General features: G+C 38.6%; 2 protein-coding genes across 2 annotated transcripts; both read right to left on the reverse strand.

Annotated features, from left to right (window-relative positions):
* Window positions 1–5,020: 5,020 nt before the first annotated feature.
* Window positions 5,021–8,986, reverse strand: LOC143417041 (GTPase IMAP family member 9-like). Its single transcript, XM_076882683.1, has 2 exons — window positions 8,867–8,986; window positions 5,021–6,865 (listed from the first exon to the last, which is right to left on the reverse strand). Exons 1-2 carry the CDS (start codon window positions 8,871–8,873, stop codon window positions 6,048–6,050), a joined length of 825 nt encoding a protein of 274 aa, XP_076738798.1. The 5' UTR covers window positions 8,874–8,986; the 3' UTR covers window positions 5,021–6,047.
* Window positions 8,987–15,840: 6,854 nt separating this feature from the next.
* LOC101482442 (GTPase IMAP family member 4) lies at window positions 15,841–19,398 on the reverse strand. The gene is made up of 3 exons (XM_076881313.1): window positions 19,273–19,398; window positions 18,598–18,703; window positions 15,841–16,763 (listed from the first exon to the last, which is right to left on the reverse strand). Exons 2-3 carry the CDS (start codon window positions 18,620–18,622, stop codon window positions 16,069–16,071), a joined length of 720 nt encoding a protein of 239 aa, XP_076737428.1. The 5' UTR covers window positions 18,623–18,703; window positions 19,273–19,398; the 3' UTR covers window positions 15,841–16,068.
* Window positions 19,399–20,763: the final 1,365 nt, after the last annotated feature.

Below are 20,763 nucleotides of genomic sequence, written 5' to 3' on the forward strand. Positions count from 1 at the left end.
ACATGGCCAGGATATACAAACACCTTGGTAAGTACATTTAAAAAGACTAATCTATAACATTAATTTTATGTAAGAATAAAAAAAAAATGCAAACACTCGGTTTAGCTATTATTTTTGTTTATGTCCTTGTTGGATCTCTTCCTCTAACAATTTCTCTTCATTATTAACATAACAATGTTTTTCTCAGCATTTGGTACAATCTGAACAAAGAGGAAATATAGGCATCAAAAATTCCTGTCAAACAATTTTGAGTTGCTTCATTGCTGCAATATGTAAAATGTATCTATGCAAAAACTTCCCCCTGTGGTTTGTACAGCTTGCACACGTTTAGTGACTGGAAAGTGGAAGTGACTTCTCTGGTGGGGAAGGAGCTTGGATTAGTGCGTGAGGTTGAGAGGTACTGGCTAGTCAGGCTGACCTCAACACACGGTCTTGGGCTCTAGCACCAGTCTCCTGGAGAGGGGCTGGACTCTGTCTCAGTCTGGAGTTGCCCTTGGTGAGAAGCGGCGGGCTGGGGTGGGTATCCTAGTATCCCCTCGGCTTACTGCCTGTACATTGGGGTTTCTCCCGGTGGACGAGAGGGTTTTTTCCCTGCGCCTTTGGGTTGGGAAACAGATCCTGATTGTCGTCTGTGTCATGGTCCGGGTGAGTGCTGTGTTTTCTTGCGTGTCAGTAAATCCATCACTGGGCAGAGTCACCACACCCCTCGTTTGTGGCACTTGTGTGTAATTTGTTGGGAGGCTCTTAAGACCAGCGTTCTCAAACATTCCTTGTTGGAACGTCAGCTAACCCGCGTTAGTGAGAGTCATAGCTCGGTAAACCCTGTTTTTGTCACGCTAACCCTGTCTACTTGCCTCTGCAGCTTCACAGTGGATTGGATCTTGCTGCCTGTAACCACTCACTCCCCGTCGCTGGCCTGCTACTATTCTCGGCGCTATTCGCCTGCCTCCCTGCCCTACACTTCACAGTGAGTGTACACGAACCTGTTTAGCCTCACTCGGATCACTAATCCCCTCCTAGCCTCGCCGTCAACCCAGACAAGTAAGTCTGTGGTCGTGTCCAAATTCATGGGCTGCATCCTCAGAAGGTCGGGTAGGCCGGAAGTAAACGGCCGTGAAATTGGACGGTCTAGCCTTCAGATTAGCGTCACCGCTGTCTCCGTGGAGTTTAATAACTCAGCCGTCTGCTCCTTGCTATCTAAAATATAACAGGACACTGGCGTAAATTCTCGGGTGCTGGAGCATGCTCCACCTTGGTACTCTGTCATCCTACTGGTTATCCATGAAGGCCATAATAGGTGGCAGTCTAATGCCACACTAAGTAAGGGATCCTCTATGCTCAACTTCAGCGGCCTTTAGTAACATGTTCATATTTTATAGATAGGGTGCACCTCATGATAATCCCTTTCTCAAGCTTGTGCTAATACTAAAGTAATTTTCCTTGTAGAGACTTTCAGGCTAAAATTGCCGTAATAGTCGAGAATGAAGTTCTTGAACCTCCTTGGGATATGGGAACGAGTCAGTGCCTCTTCGACTAGCTTATTGTGTATGGACCCATAGGCATTTATGATACCCTGTCACCTTTGGGACTGCTCCTAGACTAAGGTGTCAATATAGGTGTTGTTAATCAGTTTCAGCTACACTAATATTAATGAAATTTAATAACAGGTGCACTAAAGGGATAACAGTTAGACTTGCAAACAGGAATGATGGCGACCACTGACATTTTTCCCTCCTATGGTGTGAATTCCTAGAGTCTTCTCACCTGATCTAGATCCAATAGAACATGTCTGTGACGTTATGTTTCGGTCCATCTGATGCTGCCAGGTTGCACCTCAGACTGTCCAGGATCTAAGCTTTCATTGTGAAGTACACTTCCTTAATATCATCTGTAAGATCTTAAAGTTATAATTGGTGAGGACAAAAACAGTTTTCAAAAGGTTGTGATCACTCGAGTACTGTAACGTATAAGAATGCCTCATTTTATCAGCTCAAAACATTTCTATGTAAAAAGAGCTGTAAATAAAGAAAACTAAGTATGTTTGCATGTTTGGTTTCTCCCCTTATATATGAAATCATGATTTAATAAGTGAAATTTGTATTTATTCAGATTAACTTTGACTGGGACTAAAATACTTTTTAAAAAGAAATATTCTCTTATTTGCAGAACACTTGAAGATTATCTTGCTGGGAAAATCTGGAAATGGGAAAAGCAGCTTGGCCAACACCATGTTTGGAGAGATGGTGTTTGAGATGGGTCATGCTGCAAACCCTGGAACAAGTCAGTGTAGAGAACCTACCAGATTGGTGAATGGAACATCTGTCTCTATAATTGACGATCGCACGTCTGAAGAGGATCTGAGGAATGAGATTACAAGGAGTGTCGTAGAGTGTTCTCCTGGACCTCACGCTTTTCTTATTTTACTGAAACTGGAGAGATTCACAGATCCTGAGAATGAGGAGAATGAGGTTATTACCAATATCATAGTCTTCATAGTCTTCTATCATAGTCTTTTTCTGAAGAAGCTTTCAGGTATGCTGTGCTTGCCTGTGACGATCTTCCTGAAAGAATGCAGATTGAAAAGTTTTGCAGGGGCAACAACCGTCTACGTGAGTTGTTAGAGAGATGCGGTGGGCGCTGCCACGTCTTTGATAACAAATACTGGAACAACCCACAGCATGAATACAGAAACAACCAGCTACAGAGGGAAAACCTGCTCAACACAATAAGAGATGGTGAGGAACAATGGCAGAGGCTGTTACACAAATGAGATGCTGCAAGAAGTGGAGAAGGCAATACAACAACAGCAAGAGCATTATCTATGAAGCGCCTTGAGGCGACTTTTGTTGTGATTTGGCGCTATATAAATAAAATTGAATTGAATTGAGCATTAGATCGTCATCAACAAACATGTCACAGGAAGAAATCAGAGAGGAGGCAGAGAACAGAGTCTACAATATTCTCAAGATGGCTGCTGGTGTTACCACAGGGCTGTTGTTGGGAGCACTGCTTGGTGTGCCAATAATGATTGCAAACGTTGTTAAAATGCCGAGGACTTTGAAAATACCAGTGAAAATACCAGCAAGTGCCGTAGTGACAGGAGTGGCAACACAGGGAGAACTTCCAACGACTGGTGTTAAATTGGATACAGTTGCACAGCTTGCTGCTACTGCAGGAGCAATAGGTGGAGGTTCCATAGGATATCGTGAAGCTGATAAAGCAGATTCAATAATAGAGGCAGTTATGAACACAGCTGAGGCTCTTGGTGTACTAGCTGTAGAAGCAGGAAGAACTCTCACAAACCCTGAAACAGAACGTGTTAATCATTTAGAAAAAGATGAACACATTTCAAGACACGTGCAATGCTCTAAACTCCTTATCATCATTTTATTACCATTTTAAAGTGTCACATTTGAACAGCACATATCTGTATTAATTCTTGATTACTTTGTTTGGCTAAGGCAAGTCTTGCTTGGTTGCTTGTGAATTTCACTTGTTGTTTTGTGGTAAATGTTCTGTGATAATCCTTAATAATACATTTGTAATAATTCATGCTGCTGGGTGTGGGTTTAAATTGGTTTCATTTTTCAGTACATGTGTACAATAAATTTCCCCAGTCCTCTAATCAACGTCTGTGTATATAGAGCCCTTCATCCTGACATCCTTTTGTCTTCCATTATTCCTGTTTTCTCCCCCAGTGTGACTTCAGTTTGTATCCATGGATTTTATTTTGTCAGCAACAGAAAACAAAGTTTTGCCTTTGGTTTAATTCTGTCCCTGGAGTCATCAGTACATTAATACAGTAGCTCTCAGATACTGGAGTACCTGGAGAGAACCTGGGGAGACATGAACATTGCATTTTCAATCACTGGTTAGTGGCCAGTTACATTGCTAGTATAAATATTAGCTGTCATCTGAGCATCCCTCCATCGATCACCTGTTTCTGTGCACATCCAGATCAAACTCGGGTTTCTGATCACCTGACCTTCCCAGCTGTCACAGGTAGGAGTCACGTGTCCCTGTTGTCCTAATTGGCCATATTCTTGTTGACTGATGCTCCTCATGTCTTTGTATAGATCACCTGCGGATCGTTTCGTCTGAAGCCTTCTCTCCATCGATTGCTGGTATGTGTTTATTGTGTGACGTATGTTTAATTATTTTACCTGGTAGTAAACAGTATTCATAGGTTGGAGCTACAGAAGCCTCCTATTGGCCACTTTGTTTGAAAATCGGGCAGCACTTTTTGATCAGTATGTAACTTTGATTTGTCAAGATTGTTATTATTTTTTTCCCAGGGCTACATTACAGAAGCGCTGCTTTGACTTTCCCTTCTTTCGTTCGGGTTTCCTTCTGCCCATTTCAGTAACTGGTGTTAAAGAATAAATATATATTCTTAGTGCTTATTTTCTGATTATATTGTTTTATCCATTTTAATAATAAAGGCCTGTATAAAAGAAGGCCAGCTTTTACTCACAAACCAAGTTCTCAGCCAGACTAGAAATACAGGAAGTGCAGAGCTGCAGAGGCAATATATTAAGAACAGGAAACCAGACAGAAAAAGCCTAACTAAGTAACACACACACACACATCAAGTCAGGCCAGAAAGAGTTGTTTTGATCTAAACTATGTGTGACGTGCTAATGACCAAAATAACACCTATATGATACACATTTTTGGCTTCTAATGCTAGAAATCTGCAACTGGCTTTGGGCTGTGCACGGCTCTCTCTTCCGGAAGATGAATAAATGAATAATTTTAAATTGACAACTGAGTCGGGTTTTTATCTGTCAGTAAAAGAATATAAAGATCCAGATTTAATATTGGAGTAATTTTCTTTACTTTTTTGCTGTCGACTTCATCAACAGTAAAAAAAAAAAAAAAAAAAAAAAAGGACAATGCTATGTTAATGGCCAACATTAACATTAAAAAAAAAACACAGACTAAAAAATTATTTTTGTTGCTGGAAAAAAAGTGGAGTTGGAACGAGTGCAGGAGGAAACACAATCATAGGAAAAGAAAATCGATATTATCAGCTCTTTATTTGTGACAAAAAAAGGAAAGTAAAATGAGACCTTAACACTTTTACAGTAAATCTGAAGTGAGGGCAATGAAATCTTTAATCTTGTTATCTTGTTTGTCTTCCTCTCAACGTTTATTGTTTTGCTAAACTTGTTCCTTCCCCTCGATGAAAATGTCATGTGTGGAGATAAGACAGGCTTTTGCAATACAGCAAAAATATCTATCTATCTATCTATCTATCTATCCATCCATCCATCCGAAATAACTATTAGTGACCCACAGAAGAGATACTAATTATCTGTATGTAACCTGGGCAATATTCTAATTACACTTCATCCAAAATTTGAGGACCTCTTGCACCCTAAAGAACGAGCAAACCAACTAGTCCAACATGCATCTACAAGTCTTACTTTAAACTGCAGATAGCATACACTGAAGACTTCAGCTGGACCAAGACTGGAGGACGCTAAAGTCTTGTTGACGTCAGAGGTAAAAGGCTTCTTTTGATAAATGCTAATGATACACTGTGCTTTATTAGAAGAGCTGATTTTTTTACTAACACGCTTTTTAAAGATGAAGATTTATGTAGTCTTTAAATAATAATGTAAGACTGTTGTTTAAACTGTTTAAAATAAGTATAACTAGATATATTAGATAGACTCTTTTGACCTCCTTTAAAAGGTCAAAAGATTATTTCCATTTTTGTTCCTTTCTTGGTTTATGTGATCAACAAAAACAGTTTGTTTAAAGGTTCATTTTCTTAATAATGAATAAATAAACAGGTACATGTGTATACACCACATTAAGTAAAATGTTCAAATGTGATAAACAAAGATACAGAAAATATTTGGAAACACTGCATAGTTCAAACAATACTATGTTATTTAGTCGACCTGTTCATGACAATTCAAATCACTTGCGTGACACAAATCTACAATCGTATAAAATAAAATAAACACACAGAACAAAGTTCATGTAAAAATCTTTGTTCTTTCTTTTTCTCTCTCTGTGACATCAGTGTGTGTGTTTTACGTTGCAGTTGCTGCAGTGCTCTGCGATGTGGTCACACTTTTTAAAAAAAGCAGTGCACCAACCATCACAGCTACACCTACCAGGACTTTGACAGATTTTTTGGTTGTGTATTTGGTCAAAAGCCTGTAGACTCTGTGGAGAGAGGCTGATAATGATGATGGTTTACTGCGCTCTTCTTGTTGTCTCTGCCAGTCTTTCAGCATCTCAGTGGTGTAGCTGCCTCCTTCATTTTCCATCAGCATGTTCTCTATTGTGTTGACCAGCTGTGTCACCTGGAACTGGTTGTTCCTGTAATCGTCCTGCTGGTTTTTCCAGTACTTATTATCTACAACGTGGCACCGACCACCACACTTGTCTACCAGATCTTTCAGAGGCTTATTATTTGTGATGAACTCCTTGATGCTCATCCTGTCAGGTAACTGGTCACCATCCGTGAAGACAACTGTAGAATATTTAAATACATCTGCAGAAAAACACTCCTGCAGTTTCCTGATGACAGCCGTCTCCTGCTCTGTGAATTTCTCCACTCTGAGCACAATAATGAAAGCGTGAGGACCAGGAGGACACTTTGTGACACAGCTTTGTATCTCATGCTTCAGCTCCTGCTCTGAAAATCCTGGGCTAAAAAAACCAGGAGTGTCAATCAAAGTGAGATTTCTTCCAACGACAGATCCAGACTTTGCTTCACAAACATTTGCTTGTGAGTCTGAAAAATTTTGGACTTTGAACTCATTCCTTCCTAATATAGTGTTAGCCAGGCTGCTCTTCCCAGCTCCAGTTTTCCCCAGCAGGACGATCCTCGTTGTGTTTGGAACTAGAAGAAAAAAAGATTAGTTACACTTTTAACACTTGTCTGACTGTAGGCCTAATTGTGCTGTTTGTAAATTGTCTCCTTTATTGGTTTTTGATTCCTGTTTTTAGCAGATGGTGTCACTTAAAGTGAGTTCCAGTTTTGCAGCTCTGTGTTTTGGTTCCTGTTTAACTTTATTAAATATGTAAAAATTGTGTATGTTTCTGTTCTGTGTCTTGTGTACTGTTTGTTTGTGGCTGTTACACCCAAAATTCCCCTTGTGGGACAATTAAAGAATTATTCTATTCAATTATTCTTATTCCTGTCCACACGGCAACTTTCAGTTTTTGGTTGTTTTGTTTTATTTTTTCTTCCCACTGAGCTGTTTTGATAGATATATTTTCATTTAACACCACCTTTCACTCAAATAATTCACTAGTCTTACTGTCCCAGTGTGTTTTACCACCTACTAAAGCTCTTTACACACAGCGGAGTAATGATAACATCCTACCACACAACCAGAAGAAATCAAAACCATACTTACATGTAAGGTGTGACACACACAAAAACTATATTCGCGTTGCGAAAGGCATGTCCACAATGTTACACTCATTGTGGACATGCCTGGAAATGCAAGTATATTGGACAGAAATTCATAACTATATTCATCATGTAACTGAGATTACACTTGATGTTTCTCTGGGATGGTCTTTAGCCAAAGTGTTTAAAGCACTGAACGTTTGGGTAGTAATGGCAATAATAATCGGACAAGTCTGTGTACGTCCTCAGTTGTCCAGCTCATGGTAGACTAAGAAACTTGAACAGCAAGCAGCTGGAGTTGTTATTTAATTATTGGAGCTAAAGAAGTCTCCTGGATTATTATTATTTTTTTTTTTTACTAAACTTACAGAAATCCAGTTGCTTTATTTTGCCAAGCTTCTAGGAATGATTGAAATGAATTCAAGAACGCTTCAAAGTGAAGTCATACATTTAAAAGAATTTATGTGTGGGTACAGAATGATGATGGATTGTATTTGACATTCAATTGTTTTATACAGATATATTCTTTATTTTATAAACTATTCAATGTCAATTGTTCTTTGATTTAGTTAACTACTTTTTGTTTAGATACAGACATGCTGGAGTACTGACTCTCTTTACATTAAGTTTTAATCTAAATAATAATTGCTTTTATTATTATATATAAAGATTAACTAAAAATATATAAAGTTACATTAAAAAAAGGGACATTAGTAAAGGCTAATCAGGAAGAGGAAACATAAGGCAAAGCTCCACCAGCATTATTATTCCTGCAGCAACAGGTTAATATCAGTGGGCATAATAACCCCTCCCCCCCCCCCCCGCCCCCTCCACTATCTGTTTATCTATTCAACCATCTACTTATATTATTCATATTTAGATTATATTTACTTACTATACTTTAGGGTATACATAAAACACACTCTTACTTGTTTCTTCTGTTTTTCTATGTGCTTTTTTTGTCCAAATAAAGCTCATGTTTAACTTTATGCTAAAATGTGTTTACAATAATTTTCTACAATTTCTTTTACTTAAAATCTTAACTTACAAAATATAAAGGTTCATATTTTAGTGAAATGGTAAAAAAGTGGATTAATACCCCCCACCCCCACCCTCCAAAAAAAAAAAAATTATCTTCAGTGCTCCTCCTAAATGAAACACTTACTGCGCATCTAAGATGGCTGCCATAGCACACTGAGGAGAAATGAGCATAAACAAAACGAGGAACATGTTTTAGCTAGGATGTCAAAACAGCCCACTGTGTAGCCTGTTAGCTATAACAGTATAAATAAGATTAGATATGGAGGAATGATTTAATGTTAAGCATCCTTTGAGGTATGAACACGTTTGCACTGCTTTAAGAAAGACTTGAAAATAATCAGACTGTTTACACTGGTGCTGAATGATACTACAGGCACTTGTATGCATGTCTGTGTACGTCTAAATTCATTGCTCAGTGCATAAAAAAGAAGTTAACTAACTTACCATCCATGATGAAGGTAATCAGCGGTAGCTGTGCCTGAAGCTTATAATTAATGGCAGACTGTGATGTCGGTGTTTCCTCTCTGCTGTCGGACTCTGACTGTAGTTCTGTTTCACTTTCTGTTTCTGTCTTAAGCTGCAATACACCAAAACAACAAGCAGTTGACGGCCTGTGTTTAAAAGTCTGTAGCTGTATGGAAACTTAAATTATGATTAGGCTACAAATTTTAAATTACAATTTTATTAAAGCAGAATTATTTTTTGTCATGCATATCTCTCCACTGGAAGTTAGCAAAGACTAAACTGTCTTCCTAAATAAATACTAATGAGAATAAATGTTTCAGTGATGCTCAGTTATTTGTAATTAATAAGTAATTAATTCAAAAATCTTAAAATAATGTTGGTTAATCTTTCCTCACAATTAAAAAAATAAAAAAATAAAAATGATTTGAAATAGAAAAATAATTGTCCACAATCATTCGATGTATATGAATGTGAGAGCAATATTTGGAAATACTCTGTCATGGTTCTGGGTCGTTGACCCAGCGTTTTGTGTTTTGTGATTATTTTCCTCTGTTCTAGTTATTCTGTGTCCTCCCCCCTGGTGTCCGGTTCGGGTCCTAGATTTCCTGTTCTATTCTGAAGGTCTGTGTCTGTTGTCATTGTGTTCAGCTTGTGTCCTCCAGTCATCATGTGTATTCAGATCAGCTGTTCTTCCCTCCTGTGTGCGATTACCTGATTACCTTGTGTGTGTATATTTAGTGGGTGTCGGTCTGTGTTCGTTGTCGGCTCGTCTGCGTTCATCTGCGTTCTATGGTGGTCCTGTCTCTGCGTCTCTCTGCCCCGCACCCCTTTTGTATGGTCTCAGGTTTGTCACTTAGTTTCCCGTTTGTAATTACTCACGCTTCGTTGCCTGTTTTTGTCACTACTTTGTAAATAAACATCACTCGTATCATCAGTCACTGCTGCATTTTGGGTCCTCCTTTTCCTCCACACCACACGGCTCACTCCGCCAGCCGTGACATACTCAAAACAATGGTACAGGTACTTGTACTTTACTAATGAGTTCTTTTATAACAATTAATATTTTAATGTCTCAGAGGAAATATTACAGCTGTATTTATTACATAATACAGAGCGCCGAAAGGGATATTTGAGGGGAAAAAATTACGATGAACTCTTGCGAGATCTCACAAAAGTTTTGCAAGATCCTGAGTTAGAGATCCTGCTACTTTTTAATAACGGGTCTGTTTCTGTCCATTCAGGAATGAGAAGTGTCCACGGAGTAGACATGGAGGATTTAGGATTTAGAATGTTTCCTGTGGTCACGAGAGGTCTCACAAGAGGACATCACGCACACGCAACAAGACAAAGTATGTGTAAAATTCAGTAAGTGAAAGAACAAGATAGCATAAAACACTGGGGTTGAGAAGGCAATTGACTTGTAGAATAACAGAAGTCGTATATGCAAGCCTTTAATGTTAACTCTTGTAATTATGTTCAGGTTCAATAAACATGTTAAGTGCACATATGTTTTGAAATGTCATATTGTAATCTGTCTGTATTGTTACTATTCTAACGTGGACGAAGTCCTTCTGTCAACAAACTAAGTACAGCACGGATAAAGAGACTCTTCTGCAGAACCTAAGATATAAAATTGCAGCATGGAAAGTAAGATCAAAAACCAAAGGAGCGCTGTGTGGTCCATCAGGTGTGTTCCACAAGCAACGTGAAGGGATGGCGAGACAGTGAAATACTGCAGGAGAGAATACCTGCAGAAAAATTGACACCGTTGGCAAACTTTGTGAACAAACCAATTTGAAGCCCCTGAGATTTTACATGATGACAAGACGAAATATGGTCAACTTTTCAGTCCTCATCTGAGTGGATGAATATAGGGAAGATTTCTTCTTCACAGTGTTTTTGTGGTGAGGTGTGGAGATTGGCAGCAGCTGGTTCACTAAAACATGTCCCTCTAGTGAAAACAAGGTTACGGGTTCAAATATTGAGGAGGGATACAGGAGGAATTCAAATCACAACACTGGTCCAGAAGGGTTAGGTCAAACGATGATTTTAATGAACACACGCGTGGAGAGATGAACACCGTCACACACTCAGCGTCGATCTCTCCCTAACAATACACAAGCAGTTGTTTTATATCATCAGGGTATTATTACGCCCCCTCTTGCGTTAAGCAAATACAATACATGCAGAAGTCAAAACCACAAACGTTCCGTTAGCGACTTTGACACAGTTTGAAAGAACATCTTCTTTGCCTCCAAGCCAGGTGCTTCCAGTAGCTCATCTCGCTCTCGCATCTCCAAAACCTCAGAGGCATGCTCTGCAACAAAACTATCAATTCTGCAGGTACAAAAATGCAGTTACAAGCAAAATATGTCTTAACTCTTACCTAGAATATAAGTCTACCTACAGTGTGTGTATGTGTGTCCTGACCTCAATTGACACCCTGTATCACCTCTCACCTCGCCTACTAAAGCTCCCAACCAGACAGAGGCCACTCTCAGATGTGTAACAATCTACTAAAACTATATATGTATATATTGAATAAATGCTTTAATTAAATGCCACTACTCAAAGCTTAATAAAAAAGAATATAAACGGATAAAAGATAATAATGAATAACCTAGTTATTCAAATAGCATCATCCCAACAGCTCCTCAAAATAACCACCAAAAGATGCACACTTTACAGAGGAAACAAAGACATTTCAGAAGTACACTTCCTGTCTTATTCTGAGTCATCTGTTACCAGTGTTGGGAAGGTTACTTTTAAAATGTATTCCATTACAGAATACAGAATACATGCCCCAAAATGTATTCTGTAACGTATTCCGTTACGTTACTCAATGACAGTAACGTATTCTGAATACTTTGGATTACTTGATATATTATCATGCTTTTTACAACAACGTGAATGTACTATTGCTGTGTGATTTATTACTGTCACTGAAGGTCCGCGACTCCGAACTGTAGTAAAGGGACCTCTGACTAATACGGCGGGGTCCCTGTCGGCTCGTAGCCAAAAAATAGCTTTACTTTGTTGTGTGGGTCAACTTTTCTTGCGAGAGACAGAGAGAGGCGTTGAAAGACTGCTCCAACGGAACTTATTGTTTTCGGAGGAAAACACGAACACGGTGTACAGTCGAGTCTTAATAGCTTACTTACAACTGGGCTCGTCAGGCACTCTTCTTGGCTGAAGTGGTTATTATTATATTTACATGCTTCCAGCTCCCGTTTTTCCTCGATGACAACTCGTACCTTTCCACTCCCCTTTTTCTCCCTCCTCGCGCTCACAGACACATAACGTGTATGGCAGTCCATTCTCCCTGCAGCATGGACTGTCACTACCCGATCCGTACCGGAAACCCGATCGGTACCCCGCATGCGTAAATCTTACGTCACTTCCTCTCTTTGCGACATTCAATATATTTGAATGATGCGGTTAGCGCCCAGTTAGCTCCTAGCATTTCTCAACAGCTCTGCCTCCTTTTCGACTGCCCGGGACATTTAAACAATGGATAATCCGTATACGAAGAAATTCATGCTTTTCTCCTCAACAGAGAGCGTCCCCCGATTGAGCAACAGCGCCGTAAAATAAGAAGAATGGCGCCTAATTACAGAGTTAATAATGCAGAATTTGTAATATCTCACGTGTAGATTCATCAGCCAGATGAAGTGTTTATTGACAATTGACAGTGATAGCGCACATCATCATCACTATTCCAACAATCCTCTCCTCACAGACAAGCATAAACACACTCGACTATCGCTAAATCAAATTTAACACACGTTTGTAATGACGCTAATTCAGTTTATAATAGGGTTTATTTGCTCGGTCAGCAGGTGGCGGTATCCTCGTACACTGGGGAGTACACTGCCATTAAACTAACAAAGAAGAAGAAAACATCTGCACATGCGCGGTACGGATCGGGTAGACCCGATTTGTACGGTCAGACTTTACACAGGCGCAGTAAGGATCGGGGAGTCCTGATCCGTAACTATCTTTTTATTTTTCGTTTTTGTCTACATTGTACTGAAATGCTTCATTATTGCAAACATTTTAAGATATACTTGTTATTCTTAACATCTTAACAGATACTCTGACCTGTAACTATCGTAAAACACTACGACCGGAAGTAGAAACCTTTCGCGCATGTGGGGTACCGATCGGGTTTCCGGTACGGATCGGGTAGTGACACGGACTACACTGCCCATGATGCTACATTCTTTAGAGCTATGCTTGTAGCGTTCTGCCTGTTAGCTTAGCACAACAACAACAACAACGAAAAGGCGCTCTCACCCAGGAAACACACAGTCGCAGAGAGAGAGAGAGAGAGAGAGAGCGTTGCCCTGTAACCATGGCAACCGTAACGCTGCCGCCTGGAACAACAGAACGTAGCTGTCAAACAAAACCCAAACAGTCCTGACCCGCGACAAAATGAAACAGGAAAGTACCGCAGTGTAATCCATTTATTTCAACAAAGTAACTGTATTCTGAATACCACCTTTTTAAACGGTAACTGTAACGGAATACAGTTACTCATATTTTGTATTTTAAATACGTAACGGCGGTACATGTATTCCGTTACTCCCCAACACTGTCTGCTACCAAGCAAACTCAAACGCAGCACGTTGCCGAATACACTCAGGCCTTTGCTCAGCTACTATTTTACTGTAAGATTAACCTTCTAAGCTCCACGTCACTCATACTCTGCTTAGTTTCACTTTCGCAAGCACGCTCTGCAAAAGCATGTAGTTTCCTGTCTACTTTGGCACAGACTGTACTCAGAGTTGGGCTTTTCTTATATAACCCAATATAATCAGCATATGAGCATTTAAGATTATAAATTTAAACTCAACAGTTTAAAGTGGTCATAACTGCACCTGTAATAAAAGTTAATGTGATTATGATAACACCTGTAATACAAATTATAACATAATGCCAACAGCTTCAATAAATACTTTGATGAAATGATGATTAATGCAATGATAAAGATGATGGTTATGAACAGTAGCAGTAAAATAATTTCTCTAATCCTACAACATGTAACTAAGAGGCAGCTCTGCTGTCAGGGATATATAGAGAGGAGCTTGTGTGTGCGGTTTTTATAGACTTTACAAGGAGCTGGTTCCTCTGAGGGGACAGAGTGTGCATGCAGGTGTGTGAAAGCAGCAGCAAGGTCTATATTAAGAACAGAATATTAAGAACAGGGTTTGTGACTAACTGTCAGTGCTCAGAGCTCCACACTTACACAGGTTAAACAACCAGATTAGAGATTAACTCTCCCTTTTTCACCAAAACAAAACACGCACAAAGTATGAACTCCTCTCTCATAGAAAAGTAACCCAACTTGAATGATATGCAACCAACAACTAACTGTTTCGGTTTCCTTCTTACCTTTCTGCCTCACCTCTCAGCCACGTCCCCACATGTTCAAACACCACAGAGCAATAAACAGGAAACTGCTGAACAGCAGAACATCAGCAGAGACAGAAAATTACACATCAACTGCCTGTAAAAGAGAGAAATGGCCAGCAAATACACTCGTCACAGTGAGTACATTTAAAAGCCTAATCTATAACATCCATGTTATATAAAGGGTAATAATAATAATAATAATAATAATAATAATTTCCTCTCTTCAACTAACAATTTCTCTTTTGATGGTTTTCTAAGCACTTTGTACAATTTGATGCCCAACATGAACATCAGCTTTTAAACACTGTGTAAAAGAAAACTAATGCAGACTTTTAATTTCTTGTTTCTTTAATTAAAACCCAGAGTCAGAATCTAGGAAAAGAAAATTAAAATGTTTTTTTTAGTAAAAAAATTTATTTTAAATAAATATCATCAACAGCTTCTTGATGACACAAGACGGAGTAAAATAAGATCTGAACACTTTTTACAGTAAACCTGCTGAAAGGAATGAAGTGATGAAGGTGTTTTCTTAGTCATCCCACTCAGCACAAACAGGAAGTTTATGGGTGGCTGTAGCTCAGGTGGCAGAGCAGGTCAGCCACTAATCAGAAGGTCGGTGGTTTGATCCCAGGCTGCCTCCTGGCTGCATGCCGAATGTCCTTGGGCAAGATACTAACCCCATGTTTGCCTACTGGTGGTGGTCAGAGGGCCCGGTGGCGGTCCGGCAGCCTCGATATTAGCTATTTAAATTAGCTGTGATGGCTCAAGGACACATCTAAAACCTGCAGGTCATTCCATATCCCTGCTCCAGTGTTTGTAGTTTAAAAGCCTAGCGGTTTGGCCTGCATTTTCAAATAATGGAAAAACAACATTTATTTATGAATTAAAGATATAAAAATGTAACATTTACTGTGTACAGGAACTGAAGACTGAAACCAATTCAAACCAGACCATACTTTGATTGGCTGAAAGGAAATGTATAAATGAAAATACAAGGTAAGAAATCTGTTAAGTCTAATTGTTGAATGTTGCCATTGTGTTTCTTAAATTTGTACAGTCTTAGTTTAAGCAGTAGGATCAAAGCCATTCCTTTGATCCTGACCACCTCTCCAGCCACTCTGTGCTGGGGGAGGTTTTATTGTAGATACATCCTATCTGAAAGATCTGTTTCTTTTGATGTAAGCTTCCTGGGTTTATGACCCTTTGGTCAGCAGGAGGTCTCTCACACACACACACACACACACACACACACACACACACACACACACACACACACACAGTATACATTTACATACAGTGCCTTGTCTTTGTAACCAAAGGGGGGTTGCAAGGGGAGGTGCTTTGTAAACTATTGTTTGAAGTTTGTCAATAAAAGGCAGCGAGAGGAGGCCACCATTTTTTGGGGTTCTTTGTCGTGCTGGACGCAGACGAGGCCTCCCTTGCGCAAGTAATGGATCGATCGACTGTCTTGTTTTCTTCATGATGAATAAGTCTCTAGAATTAGCGGGGTTTGTGGAAACACAGACCCAACAAAATCTAATCAAAATATCAAAACGCCTTTCTTAGTAATGTGACACTTTAAAATGATAATAAATGATGATAATGAGTTTAGAGCATTAAATGTGTTAGAAATGTGCTAATCTTTTTCTAAAAGCGATTAAGACGTTTGAGGGTTTGTGAGAGTTCTTCTTGCTTCTACAGCTAGTTCACCAAGAACCTCAGCTGTGTTCATAACTGCCTCCTTTATTGAATCTGCTTCATCAGCTTCACAATATCCTACATGACATGTCTCCTGATGATGATCTAATTCTCTCTTGCTGTTGTTCTATTAGCCTCTCCACTTCTTGCAGCATCTCATTTGTGTAACAACGTTCACCGTTGTTCCTCACCATCTCTTTCATTGTGTTGAGCAGCTTTTCCCTCTGCAGCTGGTTGTTTCTGTATTCATGCTGTGGGTTGTTGTTCCAGTATTTGTTATCAAAGACGTGGCAGCGCCCACCACATCTCTCTAACAACTCACGTAGACAGTTGTTGCCCCTGCAAAACTCTTCAATCTGCATTCTTTCAGGAAGATCGTCTCCACGAGTGAAGACAAGCACAGCATATCTGAAAGCTTCTTCAGAAAAAGATTCTATGATTTTGGTAATAACCTCAATCTCATGATCTGTGAATCTCTCCACTTTCAGTAAAATAAGAAAAGCGTGAGGTCCAGGAGAACACTCTACAACACTCCTTGTAATCTCATTCCTCAGCTCCTCTTCAGATGTGCGATTGTCAAAGAAACCAGGAGTGTCAATTATAGTAACAGATGCTCCATTCACCACTCTGGTAGCTTTCTTACACCGACTTGTTTCAGAGGTTGCAGTATGACATATCTCAAACACCGTCTCTCCAAATATGGTGTTGGCCAAGCTGCTTTTCCCACTTCCAGGTTTTCCTAGCAGGACAATCCTCAGGTGATCTGCAAATAAGAGAAAAGTTACTTCCTGATTTTTTTTTCCATACTTGGCATACCTCTGTTTCATATCATGAAAAAATTGTAATATTAGACATAGAAACCCTGACAAATATTAATAATATTATTCATGTATCAAGGAGGAAATGCAGCACTTTTAAAACTTGATTTCTTTAGCTACTGTTTTTTTTATTATTTCATTTATAGCTCCTTATTTTTTACATATCTTTTGAGCTGATAAAATAGTACATAAAATTATGAAACTCGTTTTCCTCATCAGCCACCTACAACTGTAACATGTGAAAGATAAAATAAAGGAGGATACATTTCTATATGTTTCTAAAAGAAACATATAGAAAAGGAAATTAATGTAATGTCACAAGAATTCAGGTTGACATCAGAATGTCAGATTTCTTTGCTAGCTGACTTGACTTTAGTATGAAAGTATTTTTTTTCTCTTCTTATTTGGCTTCATTCCCAGGATTTTTTTTCTTCAAAATTTTTGTTTGTATAGAGGAAAATTTTCTCTTTATGTTTCTCTTTTCACTGCAAGGCAGCATGAAAACGCTGGGTAATTACTTCCCAAAGAAACCCTTGTTCATCAGAAAGCAGACGTGTGTAGACACCTTTCATCTTGGAGTACTTTGCTGGATAAATTGAGAAGAGACCATATAACTCTGGGAATGTGTGTGTGTGTGTGTGTCTTAATAAATGTCTCAGAGAGCAGATAGAATGATTTTTTTAGGATTTAAGACTTGTTGTTGATGAAAATAAATCTCTTTTTATGCCGTGTTATCCACTGTCTTATCTAAAAGACAAAAACATGACAGAAATAATAATCTAAATAAGTGAAACTGGAAAGAACTTCCTGGTATTCGTGTAGGCGTTTTCTAGTCTTACTCAAAGACCACTCAAAGTGTTTTAACATGTAACACCAAAGATTTGTGTCATTCATATATATTTAATGTCTATAATATTCTGAATAATTATAATTGAGTTATTTCTATATATTGGAGCTAAAAGATAAAGTTTGTAAGACACCATGTGTCTGGACTGTGTGAGGAAGGTGCAGTAACTGGGGGAAACCCATTCAGGTCCAAGGAGAACATGTAAAAGCCATAAAAAGATCACTGCCAGGTTTCAAACCAGAAACCTTCTCACTGTGTCAACTATTAAAGATCCAGGCACCGTCTCCAACCAAGTATTGTAGATTTGGTGGGTGGAGATTAAACTGCTGGTGATTACAGAAGCGAAAGTAGACATGTACAAGCTGCAAAAACCACAAGGAGGACATATACATGCTTTATTGCAGCAATGAAACGACTGTTTCACAGGAGTTTGCTGCCCTAAACTTCCTGTTTCAGAGAGTTAAATGTCTGTTAGTGAAGAAAACAAGTGCTGAGTGGGATGACTGAGAAAACACCTTCATCACTTCCTTTCAGCAGGTTTACTGTAAACAGTGTTCAAATCTTATTTTACTTGTTCTTGTGTCATCAAGAAACTGTTGATGATATTGATTTAAAAGAAATTATTTTACTGAAAATGTTTTTAAATTTTCATTTCCTGGGTTCTGACTCTGGGTTTTAATTAAAGAAACACAAAATTAAAAGTCTGTGTTAGTTTTCTTTTACACAGCGTTTAAAAGCTGATGTTCATATTGTGCATCAAATTGTACAAAGTGCTTAGAAAACCACCAAAAGAGAAATTGTTAGTTGAAGAGAGGAAATTATTATTATTATTATTATTATTATTATTATTATTATTATTATTATTATTAATATTATTATTATTACCCTTTATATCAAATGGATGTTATAAATTAGTCTTTTAAATTACTCACCTTGACGAGTGTATTTGCTGGCCATTTCTCTCTTTTATGGGCAGTTGATGTGTGATTTCCTGTCTCTGCTGATGTTCTGCTGTTCAGCAGTTTCCTGTTTATTGATCTGCGGTGTTTGAACATGTGAGAACGTGTTTTAGAACAGATGACTTAGTTATGTGACTTTTTTACATACAAACTGCCCTATTTGAATAACTCAATACATGAAACGCAGCTTAACAGGCTTCGATATATACCACATATTCCTCAAACACTATTATAAAAAATTTGTTTTTAGATGTTCTGGGTCGCCGCATGAATCCAAGTCGCTTGTGCACGAGACGAAGAGCCGACTTTAAACTAATTACTGTCCATACACTTCCTGAAACGGGCAGAAGGAAATCCGAACGAAAGAAAGTCAAAGCAACACGTCTGTAATTTAGCGCAGAGAAGCAGTAGTGGTCCTGCTGTCAGCTATCAGCCGCCCACCCAGACCAGACTGTCTGTAATGTATCGTGAAATTAGCATTTACAAAAGACGATTATGACAGAAGTAATACTAAGATCGTAACAAGTAAAAGTTACACACCGATCAAACGGTGCCGCCCGATTCTCAAACAAAGTGCTCCAACCTATAAACACACCTGTTTACTACAAGGTAAAATAAGTAAACGTATGACACAAAATAAAAACATACCAGCAATCGATGGAGAGAAGGCTTCAAACGATCCGCAGGTGATCTCTACAAAAACATAAGAAGCACGAATCGACATAAAATATGGCCAAGTCAGACAACAGGGACATGTGACTCTTACCTCTGACAGCTGGGGAGGTCATGAGTCCGGAAACCCGGATACATACCGGAACAGGTGAGTAAGCCAATGTTGCTCAGATTGCCGGAACTAGCACTATATAATGTGATTGGCCACTAACCAGTAATTAACAATGTAATATTGAAATTTCATATTAATTCTGCTACATAATTACATTAATTACAATATGACAAGTAATCGATAACCTATTGAGAACAAATAAGACTATTATAACAAAGCCATGGTGTTTTTGGAGATCCTCTTTAGTAACAGAATAAGAAACAGATGCAGCTGGAGCTCAGAGGCGGAGCCAGACATTTTATACACCTGGGGTTCTGTATTATGTAATAAATACAGCTGTAATATTTCCTCTGAGACATAAAAATATTAATTGCTATAAAAGCACTCCTTAGTAAAGTACAAGTACATGTCGTTATACTATGGGTGTAGATAGTGTTAGGTATTTTAGTACCATGGGAGCATTTACTGGATATTGTTTTATAGTGACATTATGCAGGAAAACTCTGTCATTCAATAAGGCCCCTTTGTTTTAGTTATTTTTCTCTTTGACCCAAGAATTGATGTGTGAGAATCACAGGCTGGTACAAGGTTGAAATACCACAGAAATCACTCCCTCAGCTACATTAGTTTCTAAATCTCTTAGGAGACGCCTGTTGAAGGCCAGATGGTTTGTTTCAGAATTCACTAATGAAAGAACTCTTTATTCCGTGCCTTGAAAATATGTCGCTGAGATAATCATAATTGTAGCTGAACTGATAAAATACACAAAGGGTGCTTCTTCACCCAAGGGCAGGAAGACGCTCCCTTATCTTGGTCTGTACTGGTTTAAACTGATAATCTGCTGTCTCATGAATTTTACCCTCTATATAAACTGTTGTACTTGTGAATAAAGTTGAGTCGATTTGGGAAGACAACCTGAAGCAGTCTCTGTTTTCTTGTTCTCCCAAGCTGCTCCCGAACTCGTACTCACACGCTGAATGGCATGCTTGAATATTACTTGAGAATATATTTGACTGTGTTACAGACTAAGGTACATTCTCTGCTGATAGACGTCCACGCCTCGAAGGAAGCCGATCCACGGATTAGGCCCTGGAAACCGTTTCCTTCAGATAGTAAATTGTTTTTGAGTCTTTTTTGAATATTGCTCTCACATTCATATACATCGAATGATTGTTGACAATAATTTTTTCTATTTCAAATCATTTCTATTTATTTAATTGTGAGGAAAGTTCCACTGTTCTAAAAATTAACCAACATTATTTTGAGGTTTCTGAATTAATTACTTATTAATTATTAATTACAAATAACTGAGCATCACTAAAACATTTATTCTCATTATTTAGGAAGGCAGTTTA

Source organism: Maylandia zebra, linkage group LG3 (genome assembly GCF_041146795.1).
Source record: "Maylandia zebra isolate NMK-2024a linkage group LG3, Mzebra_GT3a, whole genome shotgun sequence".
Lineage (NCBI taxonomy): Eukaryota > Metazoa > Chordata > Actinopteri > Cichliformes > Cichlidae > Maylandia > Maylandia zebra.